The following is an 18,454-nucleotide window of genomic DNA, read 5'->3' on the forward strand; positions in this document are numbered from 1 at the left end:
AATTAAATTAGCGTTAGTCTTTCTATCCGGAGCTCCCGGAGTCGATTCCCAAATCAAATAAAAATTCACATAGGATTCATAGTTTTGTCAATAGTTAGTAGGTCTTATGTTCTAAGTATCACATGATCCGAACTGGGGCTTAAAGGAGTCGCCATACTTTGAATGTGATCACCCAAACCCAATCTCATGTAGTGAACGAGTGCCCTCTACACCGGTTCCCAGGTGGCATAGCCGAGCTGCATTGTGTGACGGATGCGGCAGAGACTTGGATGAGGGTGCTTAATCTAGATATATATGATCCATGCAGGATTTTTTTTTTGCCATACGCAATAATAATCCGCTAGATTTAAGCATACGAAAGGTTAGGAGGTAAATAATAAATAAGTCTCAGTGGGCACAAATCATAAAAATCTCTTTATGAGCCCTGCCCCCGCGGCACGCCATCCGTGACGCACGCGGCGCGGATAGACTTTCCAGGCAACGTCGCCAAAAAAAAAATAGATGACGCTAAAAACTGACGCTTTTTTGATGACTTCTTAAAATTATCAGAAAATACTCCAATAGAAGAAGAGAGAAAATACTGTACTAGTTTATAAAAAAAAAAACATATAAATAGGTACCTACGCACTTAAACATTGAAAACCATTGATTTAGTACATAATTGCCACATTTAGTAGAATAAAATATTAAAATATTTATAATATTTTATATTATATTTAATATTATAAATATTATAATATTTTATTCTACTTATTTTATTATAATACTAGCTTTTGCCCCGCGACTTCGTCCGCGTGGCGTGTTATAAAAGAGTGATCTTTGTGTGTGTGGGAGTGCATATCAAATTTCAAGCATCTAACTTATGAAGTTTAGATTTTGTCATATTTTTTTTCCCGCTAACTCCCATTTTTCAAAATAAAGCCATAAATAAACTTTATATTTACTAAGGTATGCATGCATGCTAGTTTGAAAACATATATCTTACGCAGTTTCGATTTTTTCACACAAATATTTTTTCCCGCTCACTCCCGTTCCCGTGGGAATTCTGCAATATCCTGTTGCAACTAAGCTTTAAGTTAACTAAGGTACCTGCATGCCAAATTTCAAGCGTTTATCTCAAGTGGTTTAGATTTTTCATACAAAAGTATTTTCCCGCTAATTCCCATTCCCGTGGGAATTCCGGGTATTCCTTCCTTAGTGCACCTCTACAGTACCTAAGCTACGTCCCTTCCAAATTTCAAGTGCCTACGTTTACCCGTTTAGGCTGTGCGTTGATATGTCAGTCAGTCAATTTCTCCTTTTATATATTTAGATTAAATATAATAAAAACAAATGTGACTAATGAAAGGCCAGGTCAAGAGTGCTTTAAACTGGCGAGCATGCTTGTGGTCTTTGATGAGAGAGGAAGATGCGAAAGTGGTGTGTCAGAATCTTAAAAAGTGTCATTCAGTGGTCTCTGCCCACCCTAACGGGATGTACGCGTGATCTTATGTACGTATGTGACTAAATACGTTACTAGCACGTTTCTCTATTGCGACAGAGAATACAATGTTAACCAAATACACTTACCTATCATGAAAGTCATTGTAATGCACAATATCTAATCTAAACAAATCATTATTATTTATCACTGCACCAAACACAAAATCCAAAACACTAACATTGCACAAAAACAAGAAACCGACTAAGAAATACATCGTGGACTAACTAAATACAAAACTAAAAACCGACTAAAGAGAAATCTATTTTAAATTTGGAACTGTTCCTAGTTTCGCGTCACTGCCGAATGGTCACGTGATTATTAAAGTGACTAAAATGACGATTAGGCATAGTCACTCAAAATAAAAGTCCGTAAATAAAATAGATTAAAAAAAAATAACGCGAACGGTCAAGCCTCCGTGCGATCTCGCATACAACTAAACAAGACAAGTAGACGTATTATACTTATCAACATTTGAGGCCTAAAGAACATTTAACTTGCATTTAAAGCAAGGTTACTTCAGTCTTTAACTAAATCTGCATCTTTTACACTATTATCATAGCAATAAGAGTCAGTTTTAATAACAATATTAAATAGTCGACAGCAAGTTTATTTTTGTAAACGACTATTTATTTTAAAAACATTTAATTTTGTATTAAATCAGGCATTTACATTTTGTAGATTAAAAGCGATTAATTATCATTTCAATTATTGGAGCTTTGCTACTTAATTAAATTCTGGAAACGTAAAACTAAATAGTAATTACAATAAATAAAGTTTGTTGGAATTTGTCCGATAAAATTCATTAAATTACTTACGTAATCTCACGCCTGTACTGGTGTAGACTGAGCCTGAGTTGTCGACAGACAATTCAGTTGTCTACTGACAACTTGCAGCCAATTTCCACGGTAAGACATCGTTTTTAAATTTCTCGCCTGTACTGGTGTAGACTGAGCCATTATTTGTCGACAGACAATTCAGTTGTCTACAGACAACTTGTAGCCAAACTGCACAGTAAGACGTCGTTTTTAAATTTATTTTAAGCTTCTATTTATTTAATAATTTACTTTTCATTTCACGTTGGGTCGTAAATAATTGAACATACACACACATACATAAACTCACGCCCGTAATCCCAAACGGGGTGGGCAGAGCCACAAGTAATCAAAGACAACTTGCAGCCACTGTTGATACGAAGTCCTAAGATGGATAAATAATTGAAATCACGTGGTTTCCAGGTTTTGTGCCCGGTTTATGGCAATGGGCTCACCCCCTATTATATGGGACTTAAACATAATTTAACGAGTCAGAATTGGCTAGCACAGCCATGAAAATAAGTGCATGACTCTGCGACAATGACAGCCATGAATCGTCTGAAACAGACGTATACGGTCTATGGTGATGAAACATAACTGGCGAAGGGTGGCTATACTATACACCTCTGCCTAACCCCTTCGGTGATACAGGCGTGATCTATTATTTACTATTTTAGCCCGTCACGCCAAGAGTAGACTAAGTATTTCACATCGTTGTATATTTATTCAGTAAAAGTCGACTTATTATAATTATAGCTTAATAGATTAATAGCTGTCAAAAAGGCCACATTGAAGCAATTCGTCTAAAAAGTAAAAAAATCTTAGCACTTTGACATTTGCCCATATAAAAGTAATTGCGAAATATCAACAATTTTTAATCTCAAAGAGCTGACCCTGTGAAAACGAGACAGCACTAGGAAAACGATCATGACGATGCAGTTGCTTCAATGTGGCCGTTTTAATTTCTATTAAAAGAAAGGGTTTTACATTTGCACATATACCTACCTGAATCTCAAAAGGCAGTAGTGTTGTATTTTTTTAAATGCTGCAATATGGCCTTTATAGACCACCTACTACTATCAGTCATCCTACAAACACACATAAACTAACGCGTATTTCCCACCGGGGTAAGCAGAGACTATGGAATTCCATTTGCTTCGATCCTGACAGTTTGCTTCCTCGACATTCATTAATCGTTTCACACACGCACGCCGGTTCAGAGTAGATCATCCACATCTCCAATTTGGTCAATGTACGTCCTTCTAGGACATAATATACATTCTAATCATACAGGGGATCGATGTATTTCTCATGTCCTCCGAATAATAATCACTTTACAAATGTACACACATCATGTTACATGCTTATTAAGGCATGTCTGTATAATACAAAACCCTATAACAATAGTTAACTGGCATAGTATGAATAGAACAGCAGGATCACTTCATACAAGGTTAATACACGTGTTTGGACAAACAAACATACAATTAAATGTCCCAGGGACCTCCGTGGTCCAGTAGTTGAGCGTTGTGCTTACGATCCGGAGGTCCCGGGTTCGAATCCCGGTGGGGACAAATCACAAAAATCACACTATATAATCCGTTGGTCCCGGTTACTACTTAGTGATGTAAGTTAGTAGTCGTTACATGAGCCGTGTCAGGGGCCTTTGGCGGCTCAATAGTAACCCTGACACCAGGGTTGATGAGGTTGGTAATCCGTCTCACAACTCACGCGATAGAAGAAGAAGATTAAATATCTTACTATCAACAAAGGAATCTGTGATAGTCCTTTCCGAAACGCGTGACCAAATCAAATCAAATCAAATATACTTTATTGCACAGAACTAAAATCTATCGTCGTATCGTCGTGTCGTATCGTATCGTGTCGTATCGTGTCGTGTCGTATCGTGTCGTGTCGTGGCGTGATCTATCGTAGTGTCACGGGTTCGATTCCCGGCTTAGGCTCAAAACCACGGAATTCGCCTTTGTGAGTTTGAATTCATGTTTGTATCATAGATAATTGATATCACGTGGTTTCCAGGATTTGTGCCTGGTTAAAAAACAATATTGCAATTTGCCATTAACAAAAACAGCCTATATACGTCCCACTGCTGGGCACAGGCCTCCCCTCAATCAAACCCCCTCCGTTTATGGAGCATACTCCACCACGCTGCTCCAATGCGGGTTGGTGGAGGTGTTTTTACGGCTAATAGCGGGACCAACGGCTTAACGTGCCCTCCGAAGCACGGAATCATCTTACTTTTTCGGACAATCAGGTGATTCAAGCCTGAAAAGTCGTTACCAAACAAAGGACAGTCTCACAAAGTGATTTCAAATTTGCGCACATAAAATTAAGTGCTCAATGTCAAGAAATGTCAAATAGCAATATTGCTTGTGTAGATGAAATACTTTGATGGCATTTTTAAACCCCCTGTTCTCGTTAGGCTATGTCTGTGGTTTTAATGTTTAGAGTTCAGATGCGGAAATCAAAGCATAACCAAACCGAGACATTGCCATTTCTCATATTAAATTCAACAAACTCTCTCGGACGTACTATAAACAGAATAATTTTAGCTACGGTGCTGTTTGTGGTAACTACATACACACTAACTTATCCATAATCCCTAATCTTCTATCCTGTGGGTTGTGAGGTAGATTTCCAACCTCATCAACCCTGGTATCATGCATACATAAAATGGCCTATATACGTCCCACAGCTGCGCACAAGCCCCCCCTCAGTCAACCAAAGGGGGTATGAAGCACTCTCAACTACGCTGCTTTGGTCAAAGATAAATTATGAAATTCTGATTATTAAATAAAGATAGATCTAAAGGTGACAAAAAAGTTTTATTTTTCCTATTTAATTTATTTGGGTGAATATCAAAATTTAAGTTTGGTGGCGAAATTTCATATTATTTTTTCGTGAAAAATTGGGTTCCGTCATGAAAAAGATCCAAAAGGGTCCTCGGTTTTCACGAAAAAATTATATGACAGTTCGCCACCAAACTTGGCACATTTTGATATTCACCCATTTATACATACATACATAAACTCACGCCCGTAATCCCAAATGGGGTGGGCAGAGCCACAAGTAATCAAAGACAACTTGCAGCCACTGTTGATACGAAGTCCCACTGCTGACCCATTTATGACCCGTTTCGTTCACCCATTTATGAATTTTAATAAAAAAAAATTTAAGTTGGATTATTTGACTTTTTGTAATTTGAAACTAAGTATTCCGTTGTTTGAATTTTATTTCTTTATAAAAAAAATGATTTATTTTATAAAATTGATTTGTACAATTTATTACAATAGCGAAAAATGAAATAATAAGTGCCACATTTTGTCACGTTTTTCTATGACGTCACGGGTTGCTTTTTCGTACAAATTCCATAGTAATTTCGTGTTTTGACGTTTAATAAAAAGTAACTGATTTGACTATGTAGTTGGAAACTACCCTATTATTTTACTTTTTCGGACAATCAAGTGTCAGTCAAGGCCAAATATTTTTTTCTGGTCGTGGGTTTTTTTTTTTAATTTATACATACAGGGTGTTAGTGACATCGTAACGAATACTCAGGGGGATGATTTAGACCATGATTCTGAGTTAATATCAAGTGGAATTTTCGTCGCAAAATTTATGATTTTTTTTAGTTATTTTTTAAATTATTTTCAATTCTATAATTTTGCGATGAAAAATTCCACTTGATATTAATTCAGAATAATCAGCTGAATCATCCCCCTTAGTATTCGTTACGATGTCACTTACACCCCACACAAGTACAAACGGTAGCCATACAAGTAGGTATGGGTGTTAGTGACACCGTAACGAAAACTTTGAGGGGTGATTGAGGCCATGATTATATTGTGGTTTTGACTGTAATGCGACATTATGTATGTTTCTTCGATAATCCTTCGTACTACAAATATAGTAAGGTACTTATTCAACATTAAAACAATGTGCAATTAAAATCTTGATTTGTTTTATACATGGTGTTACACGGCTTAGTGGTTAGAGTATTCGGCTCACGGTCCGGATGTCCCTGGTTCGATTCCCGGTGGGGAAATATCACAAAAAATACTTTGTGGTCCCTAGTTTGGTTAGGACATTACTGGCTGACCACCAGATTGTCCGAAACTAAGATGATCCGTGCTTCGGAAGGCACGTTAAGCCGTTGGTCCCGGTCACTTACTTACGGATGTAAGTAAGTAGTCGTTACATGAGCCATGTCAGGGGCCTTTGGTGGCTCAATAATAACCCTGACACCAGGGTTGATGGGGTTGGTAATCCATCTCATAACCCACACGACAGAAGAAGACTTCAGATTTTTTATCATCAACATAAATTACATTACGTCAATCGTTACATTAAAACTGTATTGACTAGAACAATAGATAATAAAAAATACTTCTAAATACTTATATCACGTAAGCGCCGCCTATTTGAAAATTCACATTCGGATGTGATATTGGTTAACAAAACCACGCAAAGAAATACCGTATCCCATTAAACTTTCCATGTCGCCCTGGATTCGAATCTTTGACCTCTACAGAGAGTCCGGCAGGTACCTATACTAAGGGAAATCTATATTTAAATACACAAATAGATTCTATTTTTAACTATAAGAAAAAACTATTGCAATGCACAAAGGAAACTTAATAAAAAAACCTATTTAATTTATTTTTGTTTTATAACCTTGGGAAATGGAAAGGTATTCGGTATTTAAATTAAATAACGACCTGATTTCGCCTCATAGAGCGTGAGTCCGTGAAACGTTTTAATGCAATACATTTTAATTATGATACATAAATAGCCTATATACGTCCCACTGCTGGGCACAGGCCTCCTCTCAATCAACCGGAGAGGATATGGAGCATACTCCACCACGCTGCTCCACTGCGGGTTGGTGGAGGTGTTTTTACGGCTAATAGCCGGGACCAACGGCTTAACGTGCCCTCCGAAGCACGGAATCAACTTACTTTTTCGGACAATCAGGTGATTCAAGCCTGAAATTCCTTACCAAACAAAGGACAGTCTCACAAAGTGATTTCGACAATGTCCCCATCGGGAATCGAACCCGGACCTCCAGGTCGTGAGCCTAACGCTCTTACCACTAGACCACGGAGGCTGTTGCATTAAATTAATTATGATAATAAAGAGAAAATCAAATAAAAAAAAAACTTTCACTTGGACGGAATTTGAACCCGCACCTCTTGTCAATCTGGGCCGATCGTGTTAATGGGTCCTCCTCCTGTCCTTGCGAAATTCTTTCAATCTATGTATGTATCGTCATTAAGGTAACGCCAGCGCCAACTATCTAGAATATTGAATACTAATTTACTCTTTGTGAGTTCCCCTCATAGATTTACCACCGCAGATTGAACATCCGCGCTCCTTTTGGGACGCAAAGTCACTGTTAATATAGCGACGTTGACAGTACTTTACCTCAGTGCGTTATTAGGCGCCGAACTTACAACACGTGAAAGTGCGTGGTAAAAACTTGCAAAAATAGAAGCTCAAAACGAAAAAAGAAAAATGGAACATCATATTTCTAATAAGTAATGACATTGTGCATGTTTTTATAGTATAAACATTTTAATTTTCGCAGTAAAACCCACCACAGTTATTATTTATTTTAAAATACACTAAAGCAAGTCATCATCATCATCATCAGCCGTACGACGCCCACTGCTGGGCATAGGCCTCCCCCAAGGATCTTCACGACGATCAGTCCTGCGCTGCCCGCATCCAGCGGCTTCCCGCGACCTTCACCGGATCGTCGGTCTACCTTGTAGCGGGCCTACCCAGTGAGCGTCGTCCAACACGTGGTCGCCATTTTAGAACCTTTCCGTCCCAGCAGCAGTACTAAAACAAGTACTCCTGGCCAATCCGGAGCCGGTATTCAAACCTGTAACACTACGAAGTTCGACGCGTACTCCAAACACTGCTTCCGTGGATTTTATTACGGTAATAAACCAACAATAATAAATAGATGGTTGATGGTTGCGATGATTGCGAGTGTGGAGTATCACCACAAACTATGGCTCACCTTTTGTGCTGTCCTAAGTGCCCTAACACCTGCACTATTAAAGACCTGCACGAAGCCACTGACAATGCCGTAAGCGTGGCCAATTATTGGTCAGCAAAAATTTAGCTTCGATCGCCATCGACTCGCAAAGAAGAAGAATAGAAAAAGCGTTGAAAATAATAAAGACGCTTTCCTGAAAGAGCCATTCTTCTTTAGCAATAAAAAAAGGAAGTAAGTGCTGGTGATGTACCGTCCCCGAGTTTATTCCCGCTCTGGGAACGTTCAGTAAAATCACACAAAAGTTAACAACAGCTTTATTAACTAGCCTTTAGGAAGATAAGATCGGAGTACAAGAAATAACAATTTGAAGAAATAGCAGTCAGTATCCTTACTATTAGAGGAGCTCGGTGGCGCAGCGGTAAACGCGCTCGGTCTGCGATTGTTGAAGTTAAGCAACTTTCGCAAAGACCGGTCATAGGATGGGTGACCACAAAAAAAAAAATTTCATCTCGAGTGCTTCCTCCGTGCTTCTAAAGGCACGTTAAGCCGTTAGTCCCGGCTGCATTAGCAGTCGTTAATAACCATCAATCTGCACTGGGCCCGCGTGATGGTTTAAGGCCCGATCTCCCTATCCATCCATAGGGAAGGCTCGTGCCCCAGCAATGGGGACGTTAATGGGCTGATGATGATGATGATGATCCTTACTATTAAAGAGTTTTTACAAAAGGAACATTTCCTCACCATCTCCCTAGCATTATCCCGTTTTTCACAGGGTCCGCTTCCCTAACCTGAAGATTTGACAGGTACGGCTTTTTACAGAAGCGACTCACATACCTGCGAAAATGCATTTCTCGGAAATGTGGGTTTCGTCACGATGTTTCCCAGAAACTTTCCCTATTTAGGAATATTCCTGCAAACGGCACATTACTTGCCATAATAGAGTTACAGACTTCATAATGCTTTTAGTGTCATAGCATACGAGGGGATCTGTGAAATTAAAGAGGTGTTTCACCACGGAGTTTTTATCATGGAGAGATGCCGCGGGAGCATAGTTGGTGGGACCGAAATATGCACATACATACATAAACAGCCTATACGTACGTATATACGTCCCACTGCTGGGCACGGGCCTCTCCTCAATCAACCGGAGCCTCCGTGGTCTAGTGGTTATGATCTGTACTGATCTGTCCTTCTTTCTGATAATTTATGTATGATTTAGAATTTTATTTAATCATTCCATTGTAAAAAAAATTGTTATCTTATTATACTCAAAATGCTAATCGAGGATGGGTGACTACAAAAAAGTTATCATCTCGAGCTCATCCGTGCTTCGGAAGGCACGTTAAGCCGTTGGTCCCGGCTGCATTAGCAGTCGTTAATAACCATCAATCCGCACTGGGCCCGCGTGATGGTTTAAGGCCCGATCTCCCTATCCATCCATAGGGAAGGCCTGTGCCCCAGCAGTGGGTACGTTAATGGGCTGATGATGATGACTAATCGAGGAATCGATTAGTAATTAACATAGCTTGATTGTGTTTCATAACGAGAAAACAGGTAATTATCACGTTAAAATCTGTACGTGTCTGTGGTAGTAGTTTTACAGCTTGCAATACTTTTGCCGCCAGTCATCTTCGGCAAACCAGTCAGCGCGCAGGGGCGGCAGCCGAAGCGGCAGCTGTCCTAAAGCATGCAAAGTACTCCTTGCTACAGGGGGGCTACATTTTTGTGCCATTTGCGGTGGAGACGTGTGGTTGCTGGGGGGAGGAGGCGAAGCAATTCCTTAAAGACGTGGGCCGTCGCCTTAGAGAGCAGGGCTTTGACCCCCGCTCCGGGTCTTACTTGGCTCAGAGGTTGTCCGTGGCAATCCAGTGCGGTAACGCTGCTAGTGTCATGGGCACTTTTGGGCCGGGTTTGACACGGAGTGGGTTCTAGGTTAAGTAATTTTAAGTTGGATTATTTGACTTTTTGTAATTTGAAACTGTATTTTAAAATTATTTTATGTGATGAATAAAATGAATATTGTGTCTCAAAAAAGTTTTACAGCTAGTTAAATAATTATGTAATTAAATTTTTTGACGTTCAAAAAGTGCTAACGTTGGAAGCCAATTTTGAAAAATATATATATTTTTTAATTTGATTTTTTTTTTGTACAGCGCCAACTATTTTTTTTCGGAGAACATAGCCTGGAAAGTTCCTCCTTTAGTGCTGAAGGCATATCTCCCTTGTTTCTTTGATCCATGTGTTTCGCCTACCGTGGAACACTTTATATGTGTTAGTGGAACTAGAATGTGGAATTAAGGCTTTTGTACATACATAATATATAAAAACATAAGTCTGCCAGGAAAAATAAAATTGTACTTATATATATATAAAAAAAAGTCCGAAATTACGTCTTCAGCCATCACACACTTTCAATTTTACAGGGTGTTAGTGACATCGTAACGAATACTAAGGGGAATGATTGAAAGCATGATTCTGGGTTAATATCGAGTCGAATTTTCCGTCGCAAAATTCATATTTTTTTAGTTTTTTTTTAATTATTTTCCATTCTATATTTTTACGATGGAAAATTCCCCTTGATGTTAACTCAGAATAATGAGCTGAATTATCCCCCTCAGTATTCGTTACGATGTCGCTTACACCCCTTACAAGTACGTACATACATAGCGGTCCAGCACATAACCCTCCTTTTTGCTTCGCCGCAGTCGGATAAAACCAACCTACTTAATATAAAGACGAAAGGCTTATGCCTTATCACGGATGGATTGTAATGTCTGAAAATAAATCTTTATTATTATTATTATAAGTATAATTGTAACTTAACAGCCTCCGTGGTCTAGTGGTTAGAGCGTTAGGCTCACGATCTGGAGGTCCGGGTTCGATTCCCGATGGGGACATTGTCGAAATCACTTTGTGAGACTGTCCTTTGTTTGGTAAGTACTTTTCAGGTTTGAATCACCTGATAGTCCGAAAAAGTAAGGTGATTCCGTGCTTCGGAGGGCACGTTAAGCCGTTGGTCCCGGCTATTAGCCGTAAAAACACCTCTACCAACCCACATTGGAGTAGCGTGGTGGAGTATGCTCCATACCATATAGGCTGTTTATTTATAATTGTAAGTAAATGAATATGTAAAATATTCCAAAATTAATTCAAAAAGATCCCTTGAAAACTAGTCTGCACTTAACATTGAAGAAATCAGCTGACGGGCTAAGATTTAATTTAGCGGCCATTTTAAAATCCAAACTTGCGAGTCCTTTTCATTAAATTTACATTTTGATTGAATAATTCTCGTTCAAAGAAACCTAAACGGAATCTCAAAATGGTTGGTGATTTCACTTGAAATTAATCTGCAAAATGACTGCTTCGTTCATTGCTGGACGGAATGCGCTTGCCCAGTTAGAATTATCTTTAGCTTTGGTATTTTAAATTAAATATTAGTGTAAAAGTTTGAATATAATGATCAGAGGTAGAGCCACAAGTCACAAATGCAACCTGCACCTTTTTTTTTTGACGTGACTTATTGGAGATTTGCCGCAGATGGCATTAACTACTTGGTCGGACAAATGGGGAGCGCTGAAGGCTCTCACTCGGTACAACGTTTAAGACAACAGGCCTGAGGGTGCCCAGTTGGGCGCGAACCTCAGCTCAGGGCGTCGTCTGAGAGGAAAAGTATTTGAAAGAATTAATCGACCCTAGTGGGTCGATAGCGATAAGCGCTGATTGAGGTAGGAACTTGCAGCCACATTTGGTATCTGTTAGGGTATCTACACCGAATAGAAGAAAGAGGTTGGAAGAGCCAAGTGAGTGCGAAACGCGCGCCATACAAGTATGAGCAAATAGTTCATACTTCAACCTTGCACTCCACTCGTACGCAAACTTTACGGACGGATGCACGGAGCGCCGCTATAGTACCTTTATTAAGAGGTCGTCTTGTGCATTATAACCTCATCACCACATAACTAATTTAACAGCCACGCTCTTGTCGGCGTAGTATTCTCCATGCTACTTTTTTAGGGAAAAATAGGGCTGTGGTTTCTCTCTCCCATCTGATTTCTCTCTCTTGGTATTATAACCTGCAGGGCCAAGAATGGTTTTATGATGCGAAGAGATCCCTCCTTATGGAAAGCTAAAAACTTAGTAGGATCGGCTATTTATCAATAAATACTTTTGTATGCAGTATCTTACGAAAAGTAATAATAAAATCGCAGCCTATACCTACATAAAAATACGTACATTTCCGTCAAAGTGGCTATGGAATTTGAGAAGCTGTAGAGCAGTCGTAGTTATCTGTTTGCAGAAGTAGTAGTAAATATGACCTTCAATAAGTTTATGTATATGGGAGGTACTTCAATAATATGGGAGATTTTCTGGCCACGTCTTTCCCTGAGCGTTATTAATTCCGATGTGGTAGTAGTTTTACAACTAGTTACATACGTAATTTAATTTTTGACGTTCAAAAAGCGCTGACTATGTAAGCCAATTTTGAAAAATTAGTCATTTTTAATTTTAAATTTTATCCATGATAATTACGTTGGATAAATGATTCTGTCTGATTTTTGAATAAAAGAACGGGATTGAACCGGCGACAGCGGTTCTATTACAAAATGCGCGTTAGAGCTTTTCCATCCTTCTTCTATTCTGTGAGTATCTACTAGTACAACACGAACACTCCATACAAAACCCATACAACAGGCTTACGGCATAGAATAAAGAATAATACTACTTACTCTTCGTCCCGCACCAATTCATACCCGACGCCGACCTCACTTCCTCTGGGTTATACATAAACAGCCTATCTACGTCCCACTGCTGGGCACAGGCCTCCCCTTAATTAACCGGAGGGGTATGGAGCATACTCCACCACGCTGCTCCACTGCGAATTGGTCCCGGGCTACTGGCTACCCAGGAAAAACATTAGACATTAGGTATTATACCTAACATACCTATTTTAAGGGAATTATTTTATCCTCACAGAATAGAATTTTCGCGAAAAACTGACGTATAAAATATAAATTCCCGTTTAACAATTCATATAAAAACTCTTTAATATTCAAGAATTTCAGATAAAAAGTCGTATCTTAAAAGCAGATTCATTTCCTTTCTTAAGGTGAAATAGGGACGAGAATACCACAAATGGACGAAGCGTTAGAACAAAACAAAACATCGTCGTTCGTTATTTCTTCAATGCACGCTGCCCTGATGGTTTCACATTGCTGTTTCCACAAAAGTAGGGCGTGACAAAGCATACGTTGAACAACAGTAAAGCAAGTATGTAAAGCTTACAGCCAGCTAAGCTACACTCCTTAGTACATCGGCGAAAAGTTGCCAGCATGTCGGTATTCTACAGACTGCACTTCGGGGAGTGTGCCCGCGATCTACACGAGGTCACTCCACCATCCCTCTTTTATCTTCGGACTTCCAGACGTACGGCCGGGTTCCATCCCTATTTGGTGGATATCCCAACTATTCACCTTCCTTCATTATGCGCACTGCTAAGGAGTGGAATTCTCTGCCGTCAATTGAATAAATGATTCTGATTATGCTCAACTCCAGTGAGTAAAGTTCTCAAGTACATGCCAACTTAAAATACCATAATCCTTAGCTGAGGCAGAGCCGAGTGGAGGAAGTTCGAGTTAATATTTTAGAATATGGTTATAGGTCTGTCTCATAGAGCTTGTCTTCACATCAATGTAAAAAAAAAACTGGCCAACCATTAGTAAGCTTGGTTTTGTAACCAGAAATCCTAACTTATAGCGGAACACCGTTTTGTATCCATGGAAGTTAAAATGGCCACATTTAACAAAGCAATATTGCAATTTGACATTTGCGCATATAAAAGTAAGTGCGCAATACAACCAAATGTCAAATATCAATATTGCTTTCTTAGATGAATTGATGCTTCGACGTGGCCGTTTTAACCCCCCAGGTTAAGCGATATGTAGAGGATTGTATCACAATAACTGTTAACAACGGATATTTACGAGTAATAAAGGCAACCGTTAACAACTTATAAACAAGCAATGGTTGAAATCAATTGTTTATTGGACTGCAAGCTAAAAACAGGTTATGACGTGACAAACATCGGCCGGCTGTATCTATCTCTCAATAAAAAATAATTAAAAGAAGTCAAGTAGTCAAAGCGTCTAGCTATTACTCGCTAAAATATTATCCCAAAAGTACCTAAAAGTTATCATACTGCCTATCGACATCTATACTGAAACCAAGGTGCCAAATATGTCACCTCGCGTCAATGCGCACTCCCATTGTACATGTCTTTCCGTGCTCCATTTACCTGATGGCACTTTTTGTTTTTTGTATGAATACGTACTCGGAGGATATTACCGACGGATGCCTGGGAATAGGCATCGTATCTCATATGAAAGTGGATGGGTTTTAAATGTATCTTCAGAGAAACATTTTCTTTATTTATTATCTGTCTTATTAGACGTCAAAGTAGCGTGATGGGGGGGATGTATAATTACTTACGTGTTTTTGAGTCTATTATAGTAAGCCATAATGTTGCCGAAAAATCGATAGGTTCCTACTATCGATAGTAAGCAGCTAAAATTATCTACCCATCCGATATGCCTATCGATAGTATCGATACTGTCGATAGTATCGATAGTATCGATAGCTCTTTTTTGGCGATACTATTGATAGTATCGATACTATCGATTGTATCGCTCTTCGATATCGAGTAAGCTATCGATAGTATCGATGGGATCACGATCGATAGGGACCTTAATTTCGATAGTATTGTAAAAAAATCCTGCCCACTCACGTAACAGTTTTTTTTAAGTTTAGAGAATTGCCGACTTCAAAACCAAACATCCACTGCGAAAACACCCACGAAACATAAAATTTATTAAATACGAGCTAAAAGTTGATGCAGTGCTACAGAAAAACGGATAGAGGAATATTGTTATAAAACCGATAAATAGTAATATTTTGGTGTATTATATTCGCAAACTAACAAAAATTTAGGGTCCGAATACGAGAAGTACCATATTTCAGACCCTCAATTTTGATCAATTCTACATTTGTAGTGGTGCAGATTACAGTGTATTTGCTGAGCGTGTAGAGGTGTCAATGTTAGTTTGTGTGCGTGATAGTTTTTTTTTCTCTAAAGGCTTTGACTACTTGACAAGTGTAATAGAATGTCAGTGACAATTTATAAAGAGATTTTGTATGAAGAGAATAAATAAATAAAAAACTAAAAATACTACAATCTGAGAAAAGGAATATTGGAAAAATATTTTTGTAATAACGCATATTATTTAAACATTTTTAAATAATGGGTAAGTACCGTGTTTTAAAAGAGGACATATATTATAATAAAAAATCAATACATAAAATGAAATGGCTGTATGGGCATAGTTCCCTTTGCCTTACCCTTCGGGAAAAACCAAATCAAAAAAGAAGTTGTTGCATTTGCCGGCCTAAATAGTAGTCCAATAGTAGTCATTTATAATTAATTGTTTTTCCATCCAACATACAGATTTATTTATATTCTCTTTGCCGCGGACTTTTTGGTGGGACCGGGAACGGGAAGGTTGCTTTCTTCATTGAATAATCTAAATAATCAATACGAAGTATTGTTTTGTGGTTATGATCACATTAAGTTAGTCGGAAAACATTCCCGATAGTATTATTAAATCGGAATATTCAATAAACAAAGTGTACCTATCTATTTTCGCTTTGCGCCAACAAGCCGCTTACTTCGTTTGGGGTTCGGAGTAGGAGTCTGCTCCGAGGGTGGGGGCTTAGGTTTCATCATTTCATTAATCATCATCAAGAAAAAAAAACACAAGACATGGCTGTATGGGCATAGTTCCCTTTGCCTTGCCCTTTGGGGAAAAAAAAAGATAAATTTTGAAATTCTTATGTAAGTATAATAAACAAATATCACAGACATCATGACAGATCTAAAACTAACGAAAATCTTTTTTCTTTTTTCTATTTGACTTATTTATGAATTTTAATCAAGAAAACGTGATAATAAGTTCGACAGCAACCAGTTCAGGTCCCCGAAACAGCCCATTTCAGGCCGCGTATATATGGAAATACTACTTCAATACGTCCCAACCTCGTCTTTTTTTAACGTCCTCGTTAAAAAAAGACGTCCTAACCTGAACTAACTAACCTAACAATAAACACCACGCGTAAATATATGTCCAGAAATGCGCTGCAAGTCGTCTGGACTGGGCGCGAAAACAACATAGAATTCGATTAGCTGCTAAGTGTCCCGCATGCTATCACCAGCTGTCACTGACATACGTATGAAGTCCCGCGGATTTTATTGGAACTAAATGACAAGTCATAATAATTATAGGCGGATACTGCGACATCAGCGCCGTGCTTGCGGGACGTCCTAAAGCGCTATTACATCTTTCAAACGCGATGCGACAAAGTTTGAACCGACGCAATTTAGGAAAAATCTACCTTATTATTACTGTACTGTGATCGTTATTTGTAAAATCATACAATACATATACACAATTCTTTATACACAATATAATTATTATGACATATTGTGGACTATTCGGTAGACCTACAAAAAAGGAACAATTTTTTTTTTTTTATTTATTTCAAAAATTAAGTACAAACAGTGATTAAACTAACTAGCATCGTTAAACCATGGTTTGTGGCGATGCTAGGTATCTAGGATGTCCGTCTTACATTATACATAGAACATTCAATTCAACCATACGTTGTTTTGTTATATCTCAATGGGCTCAGGCAGCGTTTTCGCCGAAAGCTCCAAGTCGGCTATATTTGTAACGATAATTATGTTTGACATTCATCATCATTTTTGAACCATTTTATACAAAAAAAAATACTTGTATAAATTATATACCCTAAAGCACGCCCATGAATCACTCTACTCATTGGTGAAAACCGTATGAAAATCCGTTCAGTAGTTTTTTAGTTAGCCGCATGTTCACTGATGCGATTAATGCCTGTTAGAATTTTACAAAATAAAAAATACGGAAATTACGGAAGGTACTTTAGTGCAAAGTACATTATTGTATAATTATAATATTATTGGTAAAAGTGATACTTTTTGAAAATTCCGTAACAAATAGACGGGTTCGCCAAATTCAATTGTAAAAAAAAAATACAAAAAGTAAAAACAATTTAAACATGCACTTGGGTTTGAACCGTGAAACTTAAGAATGGCGGCGACTGCTTTACCAAATGCGCCATTTAGAAGTTAGAAGCAGACTTCAAATTATGCATCTCTTTTAATAGCTAACCTAGTTTGCATGTGTGTGTGACAGCTTCGTGTTTGTACACAAATTGAAATGACACCAACTTTTGATGCAATGTTTCAATATGATATCTTCAGTAAATACTTCAAAATTGTAGCTTAACTTAAAGATAATGTATGCAAGATTTCGCCACCTAACATTTCACTGGGTCAGAACTCAACACTAAACGAATAAATGGAAAAAAATACGAAAACTGCAGAAGTAACGCCATCTGCTGACGCAGCGTTACCTAGCTGACTGAAACGCATCACCTTAAACGGTGTGAATTGTTCCACACAATGCTACATTCATCACGATAGTTCGATCGAGAACTATCGATAGGGCACTATCGAGCGGCAACACTAGTAAGCCATGTGGTAGCCTAGTCAAAGGACTTGTTAAGATTCTGCTTGACTCTCCCAGTAACATCGCAGAATCGAATCCCAGCAGAGATTAAATAGGTTACACGCACGGGTCTAAACTAATGATTTTCATGATTATCGCGTGAAGGTAAACATCGTGAGGAAAGGAGGTAGGTATGTGACTTAACCTATATCGGGCTGGCTTTCTCTTCGCGGGTTGGAACGTCAGACAGTCGCTTCTGTAAAAAATCGGACCTGTCAAATCTTACCTAACCTCGCTTTATGCTTTTCTGTATATGTTGTCTTGTCTTTATCTCTGTATTTTGTGTTCATTGTGCTCAATAATGAGGAGTTCGGTGGCGCAGCGGTTAACGCGCTCGGTCTGCGATTGTTGAAGTAAAGCAACTTTCGCAAAGGCCAGTCATAGGATGGGTGACCACAAAAAAAAAAGTTTTCATCTCGAGCTCCTCCGTGCTTCGGAAGGCACGTTAAGCCGTTGGTCCCGGCTGCATTAGCAG

General features: G+C 38.6%; 2 protein-coding genes across 2 annotated transcripts in view; one reads left to right on the forward strand and one right to left on the reverse strand.

Annotated features, from left to right (window-relative positions):
• Positions 1-1,903, reverse strand: part of LOC126376232 (apyrase-like) — a 40,792-nt gene extending 38,889 nt beyond the window's left edge. The window contains exon 1 of the mRNA XM_050023499.1: positions 1,570-1,903. Coding sequence (XP_049879456.1) covers positions 1,570-1,697 — 128 coding nt within the window. The 5' untranslated portion in view covers positions 1,698-1,903. The remainder of the gene's footprint in view (positions 1-1,569) is intronic.
• The window catches only part of LOC126376325 (probable fatty acid-binding protein), a 127,532-nt gene that overhangs the window by 35,521 nt on the left and 73,557 nt on the right, over positions 1-18,454 (forward strand). The gene's annotated exons all lie outside the window — the stretch shown is intronic.

Source organism: Pectinophora gossypiella, chromosome 20, assembly GCF_024362695.1.
Source record: "Pectinophora gossypiella chromosome 20, ilPecGoss1.1, whole genome shotgun sequence".
NCBI lineage: Eukaryota > Metazoa > Arthropoda > Insecta > Lepidoptera > Gelechiidae > Pectinophora > Pectinophora gossypiella.